This window comes from Mustela nigripes, chromosome 4 (genome assembly GCF_022355385.1).
Source record: "Mustela nigripes isolate SB6536 chromosome 4, MUSNIG.SB6536, whole genome shotgun sequence".
Lineage (NCBI taxonomy): Eukaryota > Metazoa > Chordata > Mammalia > Carnivora > Mustelidae > Mustela > Mustela nigripes.
In genome coordinates, this window is record NC_081560.1 from 76111005 (window position 1) to 76126964 (window position 15960).

At 39.9% G+C, this 15960-nt stretch overlaps 1 protein-coding gene across 1 annotated transcript in view; it reads left to right on the top strand.

Moving 5' to 3' along the window:
* Window positions 1-15960, top strand: part of ELAPOR2 (endosome-lysosome associated apoptosis and autophagy regulator family member 2) — a 169545-nt gene that overhangs the window by 140132 nt on the left and 13453 nt on the right. The window contains exons 19-21 of the mRNA XM_059396939.1: window positions 8241-8367; window positions 14356-14534; window positions 15558-15723. Coding sequence (XP_059252922.1) covers window positions 8241-8367; window positions 14356-14534; window positions 15558-15723 — 472 coding nt within the window. The remainder of the gene's footprint in view (window positions 1-8240; window positions 8368-14355; window positions 14535-15557; window positions 15724-15960) is intronic.

A 15960-nucleotide genomic window follows, 5' to 3' on the forward strand; every position in this document is an offset into this window, starting at 1 on the left:
TTTTTAAAATACAAGGCAATTCTTAGGTGCCTGGCTGGCTCAGTTGGTGGAGCATATGACTCCTGATCTCAGGGTTGTGGGTTCCAGCCCCATGTTGGGGGTAGAGATTACTTTAAAATATTATTTAAAAAACACAAGACAATTCTGTGCAGATAAAAATTTTGGAGCTACTGATCTTAATCCACATTTTGCTATTTTGGTGAGTTGGCTTGCTTTTTTCTGAGGTAAATCCTCAAACTTTGCTCTGCATTTTAGTTTTCTGAAAAGCTCATTTAAAATGTCTTGGTCTACAGGGTAGTCCTTCACCCATATTTTGTAAAAATTTATATGTAGTTATGATGCACATTGAGGTTTGAGGACCACTGCTCTAGGGAACAGCTGGAACCCCACAACCTAATGAGCTAACCTTCTATTCTTACTTGAATCAGTTCCCCATGAAGGCACAAGGGGGAGCCCTGGCATCAGCATATGAAAAACAGCAGCTTGTTCTGAAATAATTAGAGTTTTTTTAGCTTTGGGGCTGAATAAAGATTTCCTACTAACAGTGAGGAAATGTTAACAGAGCCAGGTTTCTCCAGCTACTTTTGAAGAGGATTTCCTTTGCAGTTTGGGGGAGCTTTAAGATCTCCAGAAGAGGGAAGAAGGTGCTAACCAGGCACTTGGCTTGAAAAAAGTCTCATATGCTGTGACCAAAAAGTCTCAGAAAGCAGACTTTGGTAATTTGGAAGGGATGCCACCCCCGGGAATTCTCCTGTCTTGGCCAACAATCTTGGCAAAGCCGGCAAAGGAGACTTGAGTAGTAGTGATGTTGGTTGGGGCTCTGAAGCTTGTGACCTGAGAAAATGTCATAAAACCTTTAGTCTTGGGAAAATGAGAAGTTCTTAACAGAGCGTGGGCGGGCAGGAGGAAGGGACAGTGTGTGTTCCCTGTGTATCTCATAGGAAATTTAGAGGGAATAGCAAATTATCAGGGCCGCCTACTAACCTGCAGTTGAAAAACTGCATCCTGTCTGTGTTTGGTCTGGCAAATGCAGTTGGTTTCTAATTCCACAAAGTGTCTGGGGGGGTGTGTGAGACATTTTAAATAAAAACTTAACAGTATGGTATCTGTGGTGGAAGAAATCTGAGAACCAGAATGAGTGGACTTTTGGGGATTTCCTGGTGGAGTTCTCATCTTAGCCAGCGAACAAATTTCTAACCGAGGAGAGTGCTGATAGCCCTAAATAGATCATCCTCCAGCCTCTGCCTAAGAAACTTTTCAGACCTCCAGTCATGATCCTAGTTGTTAGGAAAATCAAAGATTCACCTTTCAATAGGAAAAATTTAGAACTAAATGAACATTGTGTCCTAAGTGTTCTTTCAAATGCGTAAGAAATTTCTGTGAGTGGAAAGGTTATAAAAAGCATTATTAGAAAGTGGGCAAAATGGGTCATCTTCTCTCTGATGAGAGACCTGCATCAGATGCATTTGCTTGACATAGTAGGGAACACTGAGGACCCTGGGTATACAGCTGTGGTGGCACAGTCAAGACAGAAAGATGTCCTGGCTGTGTCGATAATTCTTTCCTTCCCGTCATGTGTTCATCTTGCCATTTTGTCCCTCCACTTTCTCACAGGTAGAGATTTACAAAGAAGCACACTAAGCCCAGAGGCAAATAACACATTTATCCGGGGATAATTCAATTGGTCTGCAAGTTATTGGTGCTTTGTTTAACATGAGTCATTCTTCCTCCAACGAGGTGGTCTTTAGTAATGATATGATTTAGAGGAAAATCATCATCCTCTCTTTCTCTGTCTCAATTTATGTAACTATATTTAACTGCTTGGAGAGTTTATGAATCAGTCTAAAACTGTTTTTGCCAAAACCTCCTTCAGAATCCAAATTCATCTTTATCATAAGGGTAGCCTTGGGCTCAGAGAGTCCAGCTAGTGAGTGGTTCTGGGCCAAATGGAGAGGGGCTACTGCTCATTAAAAGGGGGGGGGGGGGAAGAGTTTAGCTTCTGAGAACGTTGTATCTCACAAAAAGGATGCTTCAGAGGTCTGTCATGATAGCGTTCACAGGCGGAACATGCCAGAGCTTTATTCCACAGGCTCTGATTTAGAGTATGCTCTGTCAAAATTATCGGACTTGCAGGACACTCGTGTTTTCTTTGGTCTTTGGGAGAGGTCTCTTGCAGCCAAAAAGTCTATCCATTTTAAGGGGTTAAGAGGCAAAGGATAATGATTGGTTAATGGGTTCCTTGTTTTCTTTTTTCCTCTGAACCACTTATGGACAGATAATAGATATCTAAATTGGTACAAGTTAAATTTAAAAGGCAGTAGAATTTAAAAGATAAAAGCCAAGTATGTTCTTAGAACAGGGAAAAGTGAGGAGGCATATAAAAGCTCTATGAGCATAAGTAAAAACCCATTATGATCAAGAAATGGAAAAATTTGAATACAGAATTGTTTAAGTTATACAGTTCAAGCACTAATGAGTAATCATAGGACATGACATAAAAAGATTACAAAACAGTCAAAAAGATAAGGATCCATTTTGAAATAAGGATGATAAAACTCTGACAGGTTTTGCAGATCTGTAGATAAGAGGGTCTGGAGAGTGTTAACTAATGTAGTTTGTATAGATCTTGATCAGGTTCTGGCTTTTGGTAATTAACCTAGGGGAGAATCTGCAAGAAGGGAGGTTTTTGCAGGAGACTGGTAGAATTTTAGATCCCTGGGCATCTGGGTGGCTCAGTGGGTTAAGCCGCTGCCTTCGGCTCAGGTCATGATCCTCAGGGTCCTGGGATCAAGTCCCGCATCGGGCTCTCTGCTCAGCAGGGAGCCTGCTTCCCTCTCTCTCTCTCTGCCTGCCTCTCCATCTACTTGTGGTTTCTCTCTGTCAAATAAATAAATAAAATCTTAAAAAAAAAGAAAGAATTTTAGATCCCTGGATCAAAGAGGTATGGATCAGAAATCTTATGTTCAAACTCAGTCATAAGTGGTTGATACTCTTCAGCCTCAGGGCAAAATTGTAGCAAGATCCAAAGCCATTTTATGGATCCCACACAGGAAGGCTCTCAGTCCACTGGCGTTCTCACCTGAGAAAGGCTGAACTTCTCAGAAGCCAAAGCCAAGGGGCTACCAGCAGCTGGTCAGAGAGCATCACCCATGCCCAGAGGATACCAGTCTCTGAACTCCAAGATTGGGAAACCCCACGAAACCCAGAAAAGCCTTGCACAAAAGAAGCTGAGTAACAACCGTCCTCTGACACCCAATGAGAAAGTTTGAGGCACTTAAACTATGGACTCCCCCACCCACCCAGTCTCTTGAGACCAACTCCAGAAGGGTCAGAACCATACTGACAATGTAACTTATTTGAATAAGGTTTAGGCAAAAACAAGGTTACATTGTTTTATCAACTATCCCAACAATTTACAATTGATTAGGTATAGGGTTGTAGTAGTTCATAAGAAAATAAGATTATTGTCCATGAATTTTTAGTATGAACCAAGGAGATCCTGCCTTAGGTAAGATGATTCATATAAAGGAGGACACTAAAAACTCGTAACTCTGTCCACTTCTCCCCCCAGAATATGTATCCCATTTTAGAATCCAAAATAGAACTTACTTAACTTTAAAAGAACTTACTTAAAAAAAAAATTGATCGGAATTTTCACGTTACCAGTGCTATCCTGATGGGAAAGGCAAGCCCAGAAACAAAATAAGGAAACTGGAAAGTCTTCCTTATTTAAGAGTAAAACCATATTATGGTGCACCTGGTTTTCCTTGTCGATGGTGGTTTCTGTACCTAGAATTCACGGCCTATGGTGACAGGGGTGTGACCCTACAGGGGTCATCCTGTGGAATTCTAGTCTTCTGTGCTCTGACTGTCAGTGATTCACGTACTGCTCTTCAGACACTTACTTGCTGGTTTCTATGGTGATCTTGTAGACCAAAAATTTAAAAAGAGAAGCTCAGTTAGTGACACCTTTGAAAAGCCAGTGTGGGGAGGATGGAGATGATGGTGACCCAGGTCGTCAAAGGGAAAAGAGTTTCACATATTTGGCGATAAAGCATTTGTTTGTTACCTTATTACATGCTTTTTTATTCTTAGTAGAAGAAAATCTTTTTGTGTTTTTTTCTCTTGCATTTTTTTTTTTCTATTTTCGTTTTCCATGTAAGCACTATTGAAACGAGGTCTGCTTCCTACACCCTTGTCACTTCATAGGGAAGGCCTGATTCAAACTGTGAAACTTGGGTTTATAACAAAGAATCAAATTTGGATATTCCACATTTTAACTGATTCGTTGGGTTGAAAGAATTAAAGAATTGATTCTAAACTAAACTACTTTCAACCTAAGAGCAGATTTTAAAAAGTAAATTCTCCCAGGGAAAGACAGTGAATCATTGTAGTATTTTGACATTTACTGGCAGCTCTGTAAGTTACATCAATGTCTTGATTTTTTTCCCCTGGTTTCTGTAGTTCTACCAGTTCTTGAGAAAGTGATGTGCATTGTTAATAGTCTTTTATATTTTGCAGTACTTGAAACTTTCCCAAATTGTTCTCTTATTTTGTCCTTTATAAACACCCTAAGAAGGCAGTGAAACAGACATCACTTCCGCTAAATTACAAATATGAAACAGTGCGGGGGGGGGACTAAGTCACTGGTGGAAAAAAACACAAAATCACTTGCAAGTCCAGCCAGAATTGTAACCCGAGTTTTCTCTCCAGAGGTTTTTGCAACTTTAATTAATTTTCCCCTTTTTCTTTATTTGTTGAGGTTTTTTTTTTTCCCCCTCAAACTTTACTGGACTTACTCTTTTATTTTCCCAAGATAAACAGCCCTCGCTGCCCTTGAAAACGTGCCTGTGTTGGAAAGATAAAATAATTTGGGAAGGAGAGACTTCAGCAGGAAAGTATATTGGGTAATTTATGCTAAATGGTCAAAAAGTTAATTACCTTCAAAATTTCAATTCATTGCTGTACAAATAATTGTGTTCTTGAAGAACTTTTCTTTCTCTCTTTCTCTCTCTTTTTTAAGATTTTATTTATTTATTTCACAGAGATCACAAGTAGACAGAATGGCAGGCAGGAAGAGAGGGGGGTGGGAAGCAGGCTCCCCGCTGAGCAGAGAGCCCAGGACCCTGGGATCATGACCTGAGCCGAAGGCAGAAGCTTTAACCCACTGAGCCACCCAGGGGCCCCTTGAAAAGCTTTTTCAAAATTTGTTTGCTCAATTTTTTTTTTCAAAAGTGCAGTTTCGAGTTGGTGTTCCTGATGTGGAAGGTGGAAATAGTGATAATTTTTTTAAGTGGCTTGATTTTCATCTATTGTACTTACCTTTTAAAAAAAGTACCTTTTTGTTTCTTGGTCTGAAAATACTTTACTGGCTTTTACAAACAGAAATCAAGGGAGGTAACAGTTAAGCTATTTTTCCCAAGAGTTCCCACTTATCACTGTTCTCAGCTCAAAAGTACTGGACCTCTGTTTCTCAGTACATTACACAGAGCTGTGCTTTTCTTTGTATCCCGCGCATGAATACTTAGTTTATAGCGTACTCTAGGCATTTCGACATTTGGAAGGATAATCCTATAAAAATGTAGACAATTTTTAGGCAGGCAGATTTTTGTTTCAGTGTTCATATTGTAGGATGACCTTAGAATATATACTAAGAGTATGAGAAATTTTACTTTGTTGCTAGACCGAAAATTTCAGCTTTAGACTGCATATCATCACAAAGTCATCTAAAGTTAAAAGTTAAGAAGGGGTGTGTTGGGGTTCTCCCTTTTATTGTGTGCCTGTCTTTTTGCCCCACATGTGTTAGGACACCTGTACTTGGCAGCAGCCCAGGTGTGAAGGTTTCCAGGGCAGTGCCGTGTATGTACACAGCTTAAGGGAAGTATACTAGACATATGAATGGAACACAATTCCCCTAGCTTTAACAAAGTCATGAACAAAACAGCCATTCCTACCAGAACCTCTCCACATAACTTCTTGCTTCAATAAATAAGGATTCTGTACACAGTAATAGCAGTTTCATTTTTGAGCCATGCTGTGTTTATCTAAAATGAAAAGAAGCAAGTTGACATAATAGACCCACGTACCACAGAGCAGTTTCAAAAGGTCTCTATTCAGGCCCCACCTGGTGGTTGGGTCTCTGCCATCTTGCACCTTTGTGTAAGCCCCATCTGTGATCACCGAGTGGTGATGGTCACTACCTCTTGAAAGACGTCATTGTCAGACTGAAGAAACCCAGTTTTGCACAGTCATTTGCACCACTGAGATATGTGTGGACCTGATAGTTGTTTTGTTTGTTTTTATACTTTAGGCAATTTTGTTTTCAACAATCACCTCCCACGCCCCTGCTGCCCTCACCCTCTAGACCTTGATCCTGTTCATTATTCTGTTCTTGGGGCCATTGCCTAAGTACGTCACCTTTTTTTTTTTTTTTAAAGATTTTGTTTATTTATTTGGCAGATAGAGATTACAAGTAGGCAGAGAGGCAGGCAGGGAGAGAAGGGGAAGCAAGCTCCCCGCTGAGCAGAGAGCCCAATGCAATGCGGGGCTCAATCCCAGGACCCTGAGATCATGACTTGAGCTGAAGGCAGAGACTTTAACCCATTGAGCCTCCGAGGCGCCCACTAAGTACGTCACCTTAAAAAGAAATGACACCTCCCTTCTCCTACCTGGTTCCTGCCTGTATGCCTAGCGCCCACTCACTACCCTGCTCCTGAAGCTGTTATGATAATGACCAGCTTGTACTTCCCTTACAGTTCATCTACCACTTCATCCCTCAGCAGGCATCCCCTTGCTTTCTTCTTTTCTCTTCTGGCTAAATCTTACTGAATATTTGATATTTGTTCTAGGCACCCCTTCTGTCAAGAGGTCTTCCCAGAGCTCTTTTTATTTTTTTGTCATTATCTCTATCTGTCCTTTAAATCTTTAAAAAATAACTTTATAGGGATATGATTCTCATGCTATACACTTTGCTCACTTAAAACAGAAAAGCCACTGGTTATTAGCATATTCATAGATAGGTACAGCCATCAGCACAGTCAATTTTGAGAGCTCTTCTTCACCTTAAAAGGAAACCTTATACACTTCAGCTATCACCTTAGCTCTTTTCCAAGCCCCAAGCAACCACTAATTATCTTATTTTGAACTTTCATAAAAATAGCATCATTTATTTTTTTTAAAAGATTTTATTTATTTGACAGAGAAAAAGAGAGCACAAGTAGGGGGAATGGCAAGCAGAGGGAGAGGGAGACACAGGTTCCCAGCTCAGTAGGGAGTTCGATCCCAGGATCCTGAGATCATGACCTGAGCTGAAGGCACACACTTGAATGACTGAGACACCAGGCAGCCCAATAACATCATTCAATGTATAGAGTCTATATTCTATATATTAGAAGAAGAGTCTCTATATTAGTAGAAGATTTATATTTTATGTATTAGTAGAAGATTGGCTTCTTCTACTTAGTGTATTTTCATCCAAATTGGGGTATGGATCAGTTCTGCGTTCCTTTTTATGACCTAGTAATATTCCACTGCATGGTTATAGCACATAGTGTTTGTCTGTTCATCTGCTCATGGACCTTGGAGTTGTCTCTACCTTTTGACTCTCATGAGTAATGCTCATATGGACATTCATGTACAAGTTTGTGTGTGGACATATGTTTTTATTTCTCTTGGATTTTTATCTAGAGGTGGAATTACTGGATCACATGGTAACTCATTTTGATGATCTGAGGAACTACCAGCTTGTTGCAAATCAGCTGCACCTTTTTCCATTCCCATTAGCAATGTATGAAGTTTCTAATTTCTTTTTTTTTTTTAAGATTTTATTTTATTTATTTGTCATAGAGAGAGAAGCGAGAGCAAGCACAGGCAGACAGAGTGGCAGGCAGAGGCAGAGGGAGAAGCAGGCTCCCTGCCAAGCAAGGAGCCCGATGTGGGACTCGATCCCAGGATGCTGGAATCATGACCTGAGCCGAAGGCAGCCGCTTAACCAACTGAGCCACCCAGGCGTCCCTGAAGTTTCTAATTTCTTAACATGTTTGCAACTCTAGTTATCATCTGTCTTTTTGTTCTAGCCATCCTAGTAGGTATGAAGTTGTGGCTTTATTTTCTTTCATTTTCTTGTTTGTTGGTTTTCTCAGCACCCACACATTGCTTTCCAGTATGCAGTGAGCACTTAAATGTTGCTTGGACTTGACTGAATGTGTTATAAGAACTGTCACTTCATTTTTTTATTTCAGCAAGTGCCCAGCAGGCACCTGTGATGGATGCTCATTCTATTTTCTGTGGGAGAGTACTGAAGCTTGCCCTCTGTGCACAGAGCATGACTTCCATGAGATTGAGGGAGCCTGTAAGAGAGGAGTGCAGGTAAGGGACAAATCCATCTAAGCAGAGCTGTGTGATTGAAGAGAAATTGATGAGTCTGGTGTCACTTAAATCACAGAAACTCAGGTTTAAAACTATGGCTAAAGCTTATAGTTAAATTAATGTCTCATTAGTATGCATTTAAAATCAAGTTTTGTTACCACCAATAAGGTTACCACCATCAGTGGTTACACTGCATGTATTTCTCTTGTCATTAATTTTTTTCAAAAACATGATTTTTAGTTACTGAAAGATACTCTATTATATATATTTTGGGATTTAATAAGTCCCCTGTTGGACATTTGAGAGAAAATTTGAGAAGTCTTTCTGTACACAACTGTAATGAACATCCCTGTTGGGAATGTGGTGGTTTCCTTAGATTTTATTACGAGAAAAAGATTAATTGGCACTAAGGAGATAGACATTTTTAAGATTTTTTTTTTTAAGATTTTTATTTATTTGACAGAGATCACAAGTAGGCAGAGGCAGGCAGAGACAGAGGAGGAAGCAGGCGCCCTGCTGAGCAGAGAGCCCAGTGCAGGGCTCGATCCCAGGACCCTGGGATCATGACCTGAGCCGAAGGCAGAGGCTTTAACCCACTGAGCCACCCAGGCGCCTCTAAAGTTCTTGATACATATTACTAACATGCTTTGATGTTTCCTTTTGCACTTCTGGGAGTAGTGTCTGAGAGTGTTTAGGTCACTGTACAAGCTTTGAGGAGTGCCGTGTGAAAAACACAAACTTTTCTTCCTTCAAGATGTCTTCCTATTTGAACCTCTCTGAATTCTATTGAAATGACAAGAAAAAAAACTACAAATGATAATAAATCACTGCTAGTGGTGGTAACCTTAGTGGGGAATTGGCATCAGAGAATCGGATTCTGATGGGATTTCGGAAAACTGGGGTAAAGTTGAAGTAGGCCTGACGTTCAGGTCTCCTGGAGCGGGAAGCGTGCTGGAAGGCTGGTGGCAAGAAGGGATCAGAGAGGGAGTGCTGTTCTTTCCAGGAAAGTCTGGAGGAGCATGTTATTGGAAGGTCAGAGGGCAGGAGTACAAGAAGAAGTCAGAATGCCCTACCTCATCTCCTGCATTCAGAGTATTAGCAGTAGCCTTTACCTCTGGGGGAAAAACACAGAGAGCCATTCTCTACATAGGGACTTTTCAAACTTAACATAAGGATTTTTCAAACTTTAATCTCATTGAACCTATAGTAAGAAATACATTGCACAGCAAAGCTAATACACAGACTCCAACTCAGACACATAGCAATATGCCTAAAAATGAAGTGAAATTTCTTGGAACAATACTTATTTTTGTATTTGATGATAAAGTCTAAGCATAAAGGTAATATAAAATGTGTTGTCATGAAATCATTGAATATAAAACAGGAAAGGTTCGCAATCTACAAGTAAAGAAAAATTAGGCATGTTTTATTTCATTCATCAAGTGTGCATCTTGTGCACAGGTGAGCCAGTTTCTTGTTAACATTCTTAGTGGATCAAGGATGAAAAATCTTGGCTTACCAAAAAATTGTTTCTTTTTAGTCCTCATAATACTAATGATACACATTTTATGTCTCACAGTGGACATTTCTCTAAAATGATGATAGCCTTCTCATTTTTTAAGGAATAAATGAGAAACGAATGCATTCCCTTCTTTGACCATCACCTTAACTCAAGGGCTTTGAAAAGTCAGGTGACCTTTTATGTAAACATTCTCTAATATTCACCATTTCTCTTCTGGAAAGCAATGATGAGAATGTTAAGACCATGAGGTTGCAATAATCTCTTTAATTTAATTCCTACTCTCTTTATTGCCAAAATTCTGTTCAGCATGTTTTAAGAATGTTTGGAACAGATAGTTAGAAGGTGATTCTTTTTAAATATTTGCTTTTGCCTTCAAGATATCTTTAGGAACACTTTGCTGTGTTTGTCATATTGAAATACATAATTTCCCTCCTATAGTTCTAAATTTACCTTGAGAAATAGGTAAGTCAACATTTCTGTTATACTTAGATATGGATTTTGAAAATATTTGCCAAATGAGATCAGGCTTCAGTTAGAAAAATAGAAATGTTATTCCGAAGCTTATGTACCTTGCTTAGTGTGCTCAGTCACAACAGCAAAACAAATCGGTATGACCCAGTAAGTGGGTGTTTATGTCCAGCCTCCGAATAAAAGATTTCAAAAAGTCTGCTCTTTTTAAATTTTTATTTATTTATTTATTTTTAAAAGATTTTTATTTAATTATTTGACAAAGATCACAGGTAGACGGAGAAGCAGGCAGAGAGTGGGGGCGAAGCAGGCTCTCTGCCCAGCAGGGAGCCGGATGTGGGGCTCCATCCCAAGACCCTGGGATCATGACTTGAGCTGAAGGCAGAGGCTTTAACCCACTGGGCACCCAGTGCCCCCAAAAGTCTGCTCTTTAGTGAGTTTTATGTTGCACAAATGACAGCTTTCACTGTTTTCCATTACAGTAGACGCTCCCCCTTTTTCCCCTGGGGGATATGTGCCAAGACACCCAGTGAATGAATGCCTGAAACCACGGATAGTCCCGAGCACTCTGTATACTTTGTTTTTCCTTTTACGTACGTACACACGTACCTAGGATGAAGTTTAGTGTCTAAATCAGGCACAGTAAGAGAAAAATAACTGATAATAAAAGAGAACAATTATAACAATATACAGTAATAAAAGTTACGTGAATGTGCTCTTTCTCTCAAAATACCTTCTTGTCCTGAGCTCAGCCTTGTGATGGCGTGAGATGGTGAAACGCTCTGCGATGAGATCCAGTGAGGGCAGTGATGTAGGCATGTGACAGAGCATGAGGCTGCTGTGGACTTTCTGATGATAAATCAGGACGATCATGTGCTTCCTACCTGAGCCCACAGAAAATCAAACTGCAGATAAGGGGGGACTGCAGTAGGTTCAGGAGCAAGGGTAGATTTTTTTGGATGCCTGAAGCCTCATGGGAGAGAAAAATACAGTGATGGCAAAATATCGGTAATGTGTATTAGTTAATTTTTTTTAATAATTTCCCTGTGTTTCCTGCTCCATACTTTACAGGTTTTCTCTCTGTCTTGACTAAGAGTATATTTTCCCAATTCTGTAAATGTATCTAATCCAGGTGTGTATGAAGTTAAGTTTACACATTACAACAAGCCCTCCACAGAGAGGTTTGTAAACTAAGAGAGTGGCACAACTTGTGGGGACAGTGTTCTTATCAACTTGGATCTTAGAAATCTATACCAGGTTCTCAGTGTGTGTAGTAAGCATTACTTCTAAATGTCACCCAGTCGTGCAGATTTGAAGAGATACTGTGTTATCACTGAGAGGGATATTTTTAAGTTTATCATCAACTTTATCTCACCCTGTTTGCAAAATATCCCAGCATGCTGGAAGAAGACAGTTTGCAGCTGCGGAGTCAGCCATTTTCTCCTTTGCCAATGACACGCCACTGGATGAAGGGATAAGGCTTTATAATTAATAATTAGGGAATGACTGAGAAATTTGGCCAATAGCTTGCTCTTTCCCCCCCCCTGAACAACTTGGGAGCTTATGGAAAAGTTAAGTACTCTGGGTTTACAAGTATCTTTTTATTCCAAAGTTTTAACATTTTGTTTATGACTGTCATTAGACATTAGAGCTTTGCCATTTTCACTGCTGTTGCACATTTGATAAAACTATATAATGTATTACACAGTCTTTTTTTTTTTTAAGATTTCATTTATTTACTTGAAAGAGGGAGAAACAGCAAGAGAGGGAACACAAGCAGGGGAACTGGGAGAGGGAGAAGCAGGCTTCCTGCGGAGGAGGGTGCTGGGCTTGATCCCAGGAATCTGGGATCAGGACTTGAGCTGAAGACAGACAGACGCTTAACAGACTGAGCCACCCAGGCGTCCCTGCAGGGTCTTTTTTTGTTCGAATGCGCTTCACATGACTAGAGTTAATGTTTTTCTCTCTGTTGTCCTTGTTTACACTTCGAGATGTAGCATTTGCATTTGAACATGCCCCTCATTTCTCATCTCATTCTTATAAAAATAATGTGACCCATTTTAAAAGTGTTTTTTACATTAAATTTAATGAAAATGTTAGAGTTGTCATGCAGTAAAAAAAAATTCTATTACTAATGACTTTTCTAAAAAACCTGAGAATTCTTATCCAAAACTTGGTTGAAAGTTTTTCTTAAAGTAAATACTATTCTCCTGTACTTCATGTTTAATTGCAGAAATATGTGTGCTTGTACAGTAAAATTACACATTAGGGTGTTATCCTTTTGTTAGGATATTATTATTATTATTATTTTAAAGATTTTATTTATTTATATGACAGAAAGAGAGCAAGCACAAGCAGGGGGAGAGGCAGGCAGAGGGAGAGGGAGAAGCAGGCTCCCTGCTGATCAAGTAGCCCAACGCGGGACTCAATCCCAGGACCCCAGGATCATAACCAGAGCCAAAGCAGACGCTTAACTGACTTGAGCCACACAGGCAACCCCTGTTAGGATATTATTAAAGTGACCATCAGACACCAGAAAATTTAATTAGATACAATGATAAAAAAATTGAGTCTTCCATGTCCTTTAATGTCCCTGGATATAATCATCCCAAAAATTACTACTGGTCATTATATTTGTTGAACTATAAAAACATGCATCTTCCTTTAATTATTTTTTAATTTTTAAAAATTTTATTTATTTATTTGACAGACAGAGATCACAAATAGTCAGAGAGGCAGGCAGAGAGAGAGAGGGGGAAGCAGGTTCCCTGTCGAGCAACCGACGTGGGGCTCGATCCCAGGACTTCGGGACCACGACCCGTGCCAAAGGCAGAGGTCCCAACCCACTGAGCCACCCAGGTGCCACCAGTCCTTTAATTTTTGTTTCTATTTAGTGTTATTTGATCTATTTATCTGAAAAAAAATCATTAATATTGGGACACCTGGGTGGCTCAGTGGGTTAAACCTCTGCCTTCAGCTCAGGTCATGATCTCAGGGTCCTGGGCTCTCTGCTCAGTGGGGAGCCTGCTTCCCTCCCTCCACCTCTCTGCCTGCCTTTCTGCCTACTTGTGAGCTCTCTCTCTCTCCGTCAAATAAATAAATAAAATCTTTAAAAAAATCATTAATATTCAGTATATTGATTTTATTATTCCCTAGTTAGTTGCAACTTGCAGTTTGGAAAAACGTTGTTCTAACAACACCGAATCATCTGGTTTAGGAGGATAAAAATAAGGACCTACTGTGGGCAGTGATGATCCAGAATAATGTGGGGAAAATAAGGGTGCGGTCTGTGCGCCTGCCCCCCTACCTCTTACCCAAGCCTGCTCATCATGGTGTGCCTGCCTGTCCTGGGCCCAGAGTTTCCTCTTCTTCTCAGGGGAGACACTTGGTGGGGGAAATGGACCTACAGCATGGGTGGGTGATACCTGTTCCCCTTAACTATATTAAACAACCTAAGCTTTCAATTACAAACATGACTAAGAAGTCAGGAATCGGGCACCTGAGTGGCTCAGATGGTTGGGTGTCTGCCTTTGGCTTTGGTCATGATCCTAAAGGTCCTGGGATTGAGCCCCCTCAGGCTCCCTGCTTGGCAGAGAGTCTGCTTCTACCTCTTTTTCTTCCCACTGCTCCCCCCTGCTTGTGCTCTCTTACTCTCTCTGTCAAATAAATAAATAAAATCTTAAAAAAAAAAAAGTCAGGGATCATAAGAAATTTAAGCAAACAAGCTCAAATGGTACGTCCAGACATACCTTTTTATTCAACCTCCTCAGATGGACCAAGCTCGTGATCTGGCAATTCATGTTTTTACTTGGTTTTGTTGTGTTTTGTTCATTATTTCCTTTTTCATTCTCTTCTCTATCTCTTTCTTCTCTTTCTGGAGCTTCTTCTATTAGACGCATGCCGAGAAATCCTCTATGTGTACTATGAATAAGGGGCAGAACCCTTCTCCTTCTGAATCTCATTTCACATGTCATCTATGTGTATGTGTGTTTTTAAAGGAAACCTTGTATGTATGGAATGAACCTAAATGGTGCATTAAAGGAGTTTCTTTGCCTGAGAAAAAGTTGTCAACCTGCGAAACAGTTGACTTCTGGCTGAAAGTGGGAGCAGGTGTGGGAGCATTCACCGCGGTTTTGCTGGTGGCTCTAACTTGCTACTTCTGGAAAAAGAATCAGAAGTAAGTAACCTCATTGGAGTGACCATGTAAGAACTGAAGGATCTCTTTTGTTGTGAAAATGTTAGACCTAATTGTTGTTACATCCAATAGTTTTTCTCAGAAAGATAAGAAACTGCTCCTATGAAGGAGTTAAAGGAAAGACCTTTAAGAAAGGGAACAGGAATGATCATTATTCTGCTAATAGATGATAGAACATTAGAGGTGATTGGATTAGACCTATTTGTTACAAAATAGAGAAAAATGGAGGCTCTGGGTTATTCAAGTAAATGGGAGCAGAGCTGAGAGGTCAGGTTTTCTCTCTGCCTGTATTTTTCTTTTCATGACAATGTTGTGTCTTCTTGCCCTGATGTTTCTTTTTCAGTTTCTTGTGAGACAACTAAGTATGTAGGCAAATGCAATCTGTATTTACTCCAGGCAAATGCAATCTGTATTTACTCCAGGACTAGGAATCTAGGGTTGAATATTGAGTCTGTTTCCTGAATATATATTGATCTGTTAAGAGATTTGACTCTTCTAAAATGATTATATATCAGCGGGGCTCTGAAAGTTCTGTATTGTCATATCACAAGGCCATTACAATATCCAACGTGGTGAATTGAAAGGAATGAGGTATGTACAGAAACAAGAAAGACCAGATCACTGACCTCAGTGGTATTCTTATTCTTATGAACTAAACTTTGGGAAATCATATAGTGCCCAAGCTTCCAAATATTGATATATTAAGAAAATGCATTCAGACTTCACGGTTTCTCTTCGTTTTTAAAAAGTTCTTCATAATTGAAGAATTTAATCAATGTACAATAATTGATAGAGATAACTATACTGCCATGATTCTCTGAAATCCTGGAAGAGGTTTGTGTGTCAGTGGTAGGTAAATGGGAGCTCATAGTGCTTTGGCTATAGGTAGGGACATTACTTAGTAGAGCAACTTTACCACAAGAGCATTTAACAAGGTGGTGTATGACCACCTAAATTGTATTAATTTTTATTAAACGGCCACTTTATTTGTTTACCATCACTTAGACTGGAGTACAAATATTCCAAATTGGTGATGACAACTAACTCAAAAGAATGTGAACTCCCAGCGGCAGACAGTTGTGCTATCATGGAAGGAGAAGACAATGAGGAAGAAGTTGTCTATTCCAATAAACAGTCACTACTGGGAAAACTTAAATCCTTGGCAACAAAGGTGAGAGCAAAATTTTAACCTGTATTACTGTGCATTTACTAACAAAGGGCCATTGTAACCTAAGAGTAACTTTGATACAGCTCTGTCATTCCGTCTTTCTCTCCATGGATATGTATCCAACAGAAATGCTCTTAGAAGTAACAACTATCATATGATCTCCCTGATATGAGGAAGTGGTGATGCAACATGGGGGCTTAAGTGGGTAGGAGAAGAATCAATGAAACAAGATGGGATTGG